The 8,344-nt window shown below is 41.7% G+C and overlaps 1 protein-coding gene across 1 annotated transcript; it reads right to left on the minus strand.

Annotated features, from left to right (window-relative positions):
• Positions 1–18: 18 nt before the first annotated feature.
• LOC306699656 (potassium channel subfamily K member 5-like) lies at positions 19–2,906 on the minus strand. Its single transcript, XM_079164351.1, has 5 exons — positions 2,635–2,906; positions 2,050–2,161; positions 1,274–1,440; positions 990–1,158; positions 19–882 (listed from the first exon to the last, which is right to left on the minus strand). Exons 1-5 carry the CDS (start codon positions 2,818–2,820, stop codon positions 176–178), a joined length of 1,341 nt encoding a protein of 446 aa, XP_079020477.1. The 5' UTR covers positions 2,821–2,906; the 3' UTR covers positions 19–175.
• Between the last annotated feature and the right edge of the window lie 5,438 nt (positions 2,907–8,344).

The following is an 8,344-nucleotide window of genomic DNA, read 5'->3' on the forward strand; positions in this document are numbered from 1 at the left end:
TGTCATTGTAAAGCAGGAAGCTGTTGAATATTTATTTAGTATCATTTTCACAAAATGTTTGTTTTCAACACACATAACAGTATCCATAATATTTTCATATAAAAATATTTCACACAACACCGGTGACTATTTCCACAATTTGGTAAAGGTATTGGAAGTTTTAGAAAAGGATCTTTTATCCATTTTCATCTTTAACCATTAACAAATTGTGCTCTGCTACCTTGGATATCGTAAACCTAGACTCTCCACCACCAGGATCCTGTACACTTTCCTCTTCCGTGGCATCTTTTGCTTTTGATACAGTGAAAATGATACCGTGAGTTTCTGAATCAAGTAAACAACCGTCCTTGTTCTCCTCATCATTCGTCCTCGCACATTCTGCCGATTCCGGGTCTTCGTTGCTTTCCTGTATTATAGGACGGATCTCACGTTCGCCTTTGTCCACGACGGGCTCTGCATTTACGAACACTTCACTGATGCTGATCATGCGTCTGTGCCGAGGCGAGTGTTCCAGGGTCTGGATGTTGGTGGTCAGGATGTCACTGCAGCTCTTGGAGCGGTTTATGTTGGCTATAGGCTTTCTTGTGTTTGCTCCAATCTCCTTGATGACAGTGCCGTAGTCGTCGTCGTCCTGCTCTGATAGGAAGTTGAAGATGTCGATGACGGAAGGCCTGACGTCTGGCTTGTGCTTCTCCTCTACAGGCTCAGGTTCCGCGTAGAGGTGTCTGTGCCTGTGCCTTCTTTTCTTTAGCACCTTGTGAGCTTTCACAACCATGTGGACATTCCAGCTGAAGAACAGAGACAGCCAGGCCAGGCCCATGTAGATCCACAACTCTACGAACACCCTGTACAGTCTGGGGTATTCAGTGTTTGGATTTACACCTGAAACGAGAGTCGATGCACCTCGGTGACTTTTATAACAAAGAACTTAACGCAACAGACTCACAAATAACCTCAGAGAAACATGAACTCTCTGAAATAAAACCTACCTGCCACATAATCTCCAAAACCAACTGTTGTGAGCGTGATGAAAGAGAAGTAAAGGCCCTCCAGGTAGCTCCATCCTTCTATAGACATGAAAACAAATGGAGGGATCACCAGGTGCACCAACAGCCCCCATAACAGGAACAAGGCTGTACAGGTTAACTGGACCTTTTTCTGACAGGAAGGAGAAAAGAAACACAACATCTTTATGTTAAAATAACTTGATGGAGCTGCCCTTTAATACAGTATTCAGACAAATACTAATTCCAGCTTTCAGTCAGATTCTTACCACTGAAACGCCTTTACGGATCAGAACCTGGGACAGACGCTTGGCGCGGTCTCCAAAGAATGAGCCCAAGGTGCTTATCCACACCAGACACAGCGGGATCCCACACAGACCGTACAGGATGCAGAACACATGACCACCTTTAGTCTTGGGAGCAACATTACCATAACCTGTAGATTACAAGAGGAAATATTAAGGCGCAACTCTGAGAGATATAAGTCATATTTTGTAAAGGTTCATACAAAGTAAGTATTTACTTTATTAATTGTTAGTAAGTCATGTATCAATCCTTTATGGTTGTGAAATAAAGCAATATGGATAGCATTTTGGTTGCCAGGTTGAAGAAAATCTGGCTATTAGATATCATCCTCTAGTATGAGATGCTTTGTCCTTTTAGCTTGCGTAGTTATTCATTTTGCAGGAAGATCTATTTGTTTGATCACGTGCAAATAATTAATTTACAAAGCCATAAATTTACAATGGCAGCTTCTCTCTTTGTTCTTTAAAAAAACAAAACATTGTCAGCCAGATTTGAGTAATTCATTAATCAGGGCCATGAGTTTCAGGATGATTTCAAGACAAAAACAAAAGTCTTCATGATCAACTTATAAAGCATTCATAAACTATTCATCTTATAAAGTATTGAGCTTTTTCGTCTTTGCTTCTTTGCTTAATCCATTTATGAAATGGCAACAATAGTAATCTCTCACACATAAACAAAAGTAAGTAAATCCATAACTTGTGAATTAAATGTCAAATATTGTAGATGTCATACAAACCTATGGTGGTGACAATGGTGGCAGCAAAGATGACAGAGTTGGCCCAGTCCCACGAGTTAAGGTGTTTGTCTCCGTTGATGGTCACACCTCGGCCGGCAGCATCTGACACTATCTGGGAGAGTAAACGACGCCAATTACAAAGGTATCGAAAGCGTTTATTGTGGCTTATTCCAAAAATGATCAGCACAACTTATGCAGCCATTGTACGCGGACACACCTTTCGCAGACATGCAAATATTTGCGGTGTAAGGAGACATGCTCCTTCACGCTCACCACCGTGCCACCAAGTTTAACTCACGACTGCTCGCAACTATTTCTGCGATGTAACAAACACGAACACTGAAAGCATTTGTGTCGTTTTATTGTTGGATAATTCGCTTCGACCAAATTGTGGTTCTCAATCAGGAAAAACAGGTTATGTGTTGTCCTGACATGTAACTACAAGGCGACGAGCTTCCCGTTTACCCCCTTCAATAAGTTAACCGCAAAGTCACTCACAGAAAGTTGATGGATAAATCGACAACATGTTTCTAACAGCCGTGTTTTTTTTTTTTTTTACTGCCATAGTCAAAAACAGATTCCTACCTTCAAAATCTCACCCAGATCTTTCTCTGTTAAGCAGGCATGGTTCTTCAAAATACTTTCCTTTTGTAGGATATATTCGTCTCTGGCTGATTTCCAGTTGGGCTCTTCGAGAATCTGGAATATTGCGGCTCCGATCGATAGGTAGAAAATAATACATGAAGTTAAAAAAGGACCTTTATCCGCCATATTAAAGTCATAACTTCAGTCTGTCCGTCGCCGAGTAGCTTTTATTCCTACAGAGGTCTGTAGTTATCCTCCCTGTGCTGCTTTCTTCCTGGTAAAACATAATGGTGTTGACACGCTGCTCTCTCTGGGGACTGATGCCAACTCAGCTCCATTGTTCAGATAGAACATTTAAATAGGCGCTGTGTTATAAATAATAATAACAATATCCTACATGATAAAAAACAGTGGAGACAAACGAAAACATTTATAATCTCACAAAACTAGAAAAAAACAGCCTCTGTGGTTTCAAAACGGGAGTGCAGATGACATTAAATTGTCTCTGTGGATGCAACATTGACATATGAGCAGGTCTATATGAACACATATACAGTATATATACATATCCATGTATCTCTGTTCTTTCTTTTATTATAGTATAATACCTGCATGAAACAATTATAGAGACATGCGCCAGGGGGCAACATGTTTTCAGTAGCCAGAGTGAACTGGCGTGTGGTGACAGTTGCTCTTATCTTCATCCAGAAGGTTGGAGTAAAGTGTGTGAAGTTAAACACACTGGGTGGATCAGGGCTGCTCAGCACGATAATGGATGAGAGGTGTCATCCTCAGTGTGAGAATGATAATGCATGTGCAAGTTCAATGGAAGTATATTGGTACTGCTATCTATCTATCTATCTATCTATCTATCTATCTATCTATCTATCTATCTATCTATCTATCTATCTATCTATCTATCTATCTATCTATCCATCTATCCATCCATCCATCCATCCATCCATCCATATACCAGAAGGAAAGGAAGACACTATTGAATTGCCTATGGGAAGTGTATGAGCTTGGCCTATGCAGGGACCAAGAACATCTTGGATCATATGTGAGTCCTCCAACGTTATGCAGGTGCCCTACTAATGCGATGGAATACACCTTTAAGTACAGATATAATTGGATAACTTTCTTGGGCAGTGCCAACACTGGCCATTGGGTTTTAGGTAACACAGATGTTGACAGATGGTTTCGGCTGTAGCAGCTGCTTTTGTAGGTGTGCTTCGCCTTTTGGGAATTCACACTGCAATAGCTCTATGAGTAGTGCACAAACATAGTACCTTTGTAGTTACTATGTAATCTAACATGGAAGTAATGATTAGTCACTTTTTACACGACAACCAGGAACATGAGGGAACCAATCAATAACACAGTATCAATTGTTAATCCTTGGTTCATATGTATTCAAGAGCTACTTGTTACGGTAACTATTTCTAGTAATTAGCATATGTTTTGTTGCTTGGCGACTGTAAATATGTCTACTCTGTTGCAAAGTGCGTCCAAAAATAAATAACAACAGTAGTCTCTACCTGTAACTCCACCTCCATACATGCACGCACACAACAGCGCCCCCGTGTGGAGCCACCACTAAAGTTTAATTCCAGCTAAAGGGGAAGTGACTGTGTTCTTTGCTGATATCACACTGCTTGTGACCTTGTAGAACTGGCACAAAGTAGGCAGTTGTTGAACAAACGCTTAATCTCTGACCAAACATTCCTCTGATGCTCAGAAACTGATACTGAAACTATTCAGCCAAAAATATACAGCAGAAGAGCTGCACCTGTTTTGCACTGAGGGGACATTTCGATAAGGAACCCTTTGTGCCAAAATGAACACTATTCTATTCCTTCTTAAGTGCATACCCATCTGTGTTGAGGCAGTTTGGATTACGTCATCCAATAACAACCACTGTGCTCCAGGAAATATACTGGACCCGATTCACCTACAAATGCAATGGCATGTGTAAGTTTAAGTAATGTTGTATCTAGCTTCCTAAGAGACTACCAGTATATCGTTACTCTAAAGTAACGACTAATATGAGGACTTTCACAGTGGTAAACTAAGTAGGCCAACATTTATTCAAGTACTGTACATTTGCTGCCCTCTCTACACCCAGTTCAGAGGCGAAATACTTTTATGTTAAGATTTACGTTCTAGTTACTTTGTGGATTCCGATTATTAATACTAAATATCATGAACTAACTAATGATGATGTATTACTATAGATTAAGCTACCCAGTAGTATAAAACGTAGTTAGAATCTGCTCAACCTTTACCAGCTGCAACATTATAAACATGCATCAGTGATTATGACCCAATTTGTCGATTGTGCATAATGAGTACTTTTACTTTTGGTAGCCTACTTTAGGTATATTTTGATGCTGACACTTTTCCAACCCTGTATTTTTTTAAGTAAGGCTCCCACCTCTGATCTCCACCCATCACTACTAAGTGCTTCGTCATTGTAGCTGCGACACCGCCTCTCTGTGGAGACCTGGCCCGGTGAGCCTCTAACTTGTTCTGTAGCGAAACACCGGAATTATGGCAACAAACTAAAGGTGGAGGAAACTCAACACAAGAGACACCCGTGTCCGCTCAGGTATGACTCGCCTGCTCAGACGCTGTTGTCGTGTTTACATTTGCACACCTTTTTCTGCGAGTTTGTTTTTTTCCATTTCCCGTCTGCACGCGGCGGGCGGCAGTTCGGTTCGAGTTCACTGCTCCGTATTTAGAGGGATTATGTCCAGCACGACGAGGTCAGAAATGTCTGTGCTGTTAGCCTACCTGTAAATAAGAAACAGGACTCCTAGCCTACTGTAGTCTGTCGAGTGTATGCTGGCAGTTATCAGAAATGTCTGCCACAGGTTTGTTGTGAGGTTGCCCTCACGAGCCCAGAGACTTTGGGCCAGATACTTTAATAAGCAAAGATACCTAGCTTGATTATCATAAACAAGACAACACAAGCTAAACAGGTAGGTTATCCTCGAGGAAGTAGGTGCATGTTATTGGTCTGTTTATTATGCTGGTATCAGATGTAGTAATCTAGAGGAAAACCAGTGTCAACAGAAGTATTTTATACTTGAACAACTGATTTGGGTCAACTGTAACCTGGCTGCATACACTGTTTCTGGATGTTAGCATTAGGCTATATGCTATACTTCCAAATAGCTATTCATGTTGTGATTCAGGCTCATCAGCTATGTGATACTTTGGTAGTTGTTATGTGCAGTGTTCACCAGTGTACTGTACATCTCCTTGACTGTATGTGCTGCCATCTTTCTGATTAATTTGTGGAAACCTTCTATTATACTGATAGACACACTCTTTTTTCCCCCTCTCTCTGACCTGGTCTGGGATTGTCCTCGCCATCTACAATGACGTCTACATTGATGTGAGTATCAATCACTGACTTAAGTTGCATGAAAAAAGTATTGAAGTGTAACAAAGACATCTGAGCTGTTGTCTCGCTCATTTGGAGGGTATTGCACTGACAGAGTAACAATTATTTTGCCTTAATATATATGTATATGAACAAATCCCCCTTAATGCACCACAATATGATTTAAAGGTAATGCAGAGTATAGTTATAATTAAGCAATCCTGCTCTCCGCTGCGGAGAAGCATTTAATTTATATTTATGCAACGATTCAATTAAGTCATCAGTCCTTATAGAGACTATTACATATGAATTATTCATGATTTATATTTGACATGCCTAGCCCCCCCTGGGATCTGAGTGAAGACTCTGTATCTTCTACGTGTTAAAATGCGTCTATTCTTTCTTTATTTGTGTGGAAAAAGGTTGCACTTTATTTTATGAAAGGGAAATGTACGACAACGTTCGGCGTCAAACAGATCTGAAGACTAGATTGTGAAGCGCTTTAGTTACTAAAATAAGCGTACACTGCTGCTGGTAACCTGCTCTGGTGCCCACACCAAGCTAGTTTTGGGAGGGGTAGTGTGACCGTGTCACCCTGAATCTACTGGACACAAACACGTCTTTATCTCTCATGAACACATGCTCCCAGCATGCCTTACCCCTCTGTGCTGACGTAGAGGAGTATTGGCGGGGATTCCCTCTCCCTCGCAACAACTAGTTAACGTTGAAATAGTTATTTGATATTTCAGCGTGTCAGTGTTTTTATTATGTAACTTAAAGTACACATATTTATAGCAGTATTGCACTGTATACAGTGTAGAGCAGATATAGTATTTATTACTACAGTGCAATGTTTAATATGTGAAGATATTTTTGGGGGGGAAATTAACATTTGGCCATTTTTGACTGCAAACCTGTCAGACTGACTGTTCAGTCAAATCAGCCACATGCTTATGGAGAGTTAATTCATTTGCATCTCCACTGGGTGGCAGTGTAAACTAAGAAAGCGCAGCCATGTACAGTAGCATCAGATGATCACAAACACAATTCAGCATGTACTTAGGTGGCCTAGAATGTCCGCCACAATCTGTTCAACGTGCCGTGAGCTCCAGGGCTCGGTACTGCTTCTTTTAAAGATATCTCGGATGACATCCAAGTGCATGCATAATATAAGCATTTCATTTCCAATCTGGCTCATCGCTTAGCATTGTCTCTGGATGCAAATGTTTATGGCAGTTTTACTAGCTGCTAAAGTCCTGACATATTCTCTGTATTAAGTTCTAGCACACGATGCTATGAATCTAAAACATGATGCCCCGACTCTTCCCCTTTTGAGGGAACCATCACGCTGTGTAATTTACATTTTCTAAGATGTGCACGAAGGTGAGAATTCAAACTTGGCCCAAGACAAGAAGGATGTCATCCGGCAGAAACATGGAACATTCCTGGTTCATGAATTCTTCATAACATAATGGTGCACTATGAATATTGATGCGCTGTTACCATCAATCCCGTTAGTGCTCTCGAGAGCTCGGCTCCTGGGGAACAAATACAAAAAAAAACTGCAACCATGCCTCCATCACATGCACTCACAATTCATATTTAAAGCATAGTCAAAGCTACGCGAGTTGTTTTACACACGATACGGGAGGGAAGGCTTGAGTTGCTTGAGTGTGTGTTTGTGTGTGTGTGTGTGTGTGTGATGCGTACTCGGATGCAGCATTGGAAGTCAAAGAGAGATGTTTTGGTGGAAGGGGTATGGGACATTATATAATCACTGAGTGATGGCGCCAGAGAGGGATAAAGATGTTCCAAACAAACATAACCCCCACGCACTCAGCTGGAGTAATGCACTGCACCGTGGCTCCATGTGCGTGTGTTTTGCCCGTGCTTTTGAACAAATGAGAAAGAGCGACCGGGGGAAACAGAAAGTGTGCGTTGGTGTTTTTGGGTGTGTCTACTGTGCGAGCGGGTCGTCTCGGAGTCTGTGGTTGCAGTCTGTCACTGTCTCAAGGGACTGTGGGTCTGTAAGTGCTGCTCCCCGTCTCCTCCCCTCTCAGTCCTGTCTCTCCTCCCTCTCCTGGGTCCACCTCAACACCTGCTCCCTGCAGTATAGGCTCAGGGCAGGGCAGGGGGGTTCCTAAGCAACTGAAGGCAACGCGAGTAGTTCATGCACTCCTTGTCTCTGTCCCTCGGTCTTCCTCTATTATCCGTCTGACTGGATCATGCCAGTTTTTGTGCCGTTTATGTGTTATCGCTGTGTTCAGTGATCAAAGTCTGAAGAACACGATAACCGACTGTTACTGTGCAAGAGTGAAATCT

Source organism: Pholis gunnellus (genome assembly GCF_910591455.1).
Source record: "Pholis gunnellus genome assembly, chromosome: 8".
In the NCBI taxonomy this organism is placed as follows: Eukaryota; Metazoa; Chordata; class Actinopteri; order Perciformes; family Pholidae; genus Pholis; species Pholis gunnellus.

Excerpts from the sequence above, each read along its gene's own strand:
- LOC306699656 (XM_079164351.1), bottom strand. The coding sequence starts at position 2,820 with ATGGCGGATAAAGGTCCTTTTTTAACTTCATGTATTATTTTCTACCTA. Across the intron at positions 1,159-1,273 it reads TCCGTAAAGGCGTTTCAGTG|AAAAAGGTCCAGTTAACCTG; the intron begins GTAAGAATCTGA and ends CCTTCCTGTCAG. Across the intron at positions 883-989 it reads TTTTGGAGATTATGTGGCAG|GTGTAAATCCAAACACTGAA; the intron begins GTAGGTTTTATT and ends CTCTCGTTTCAG.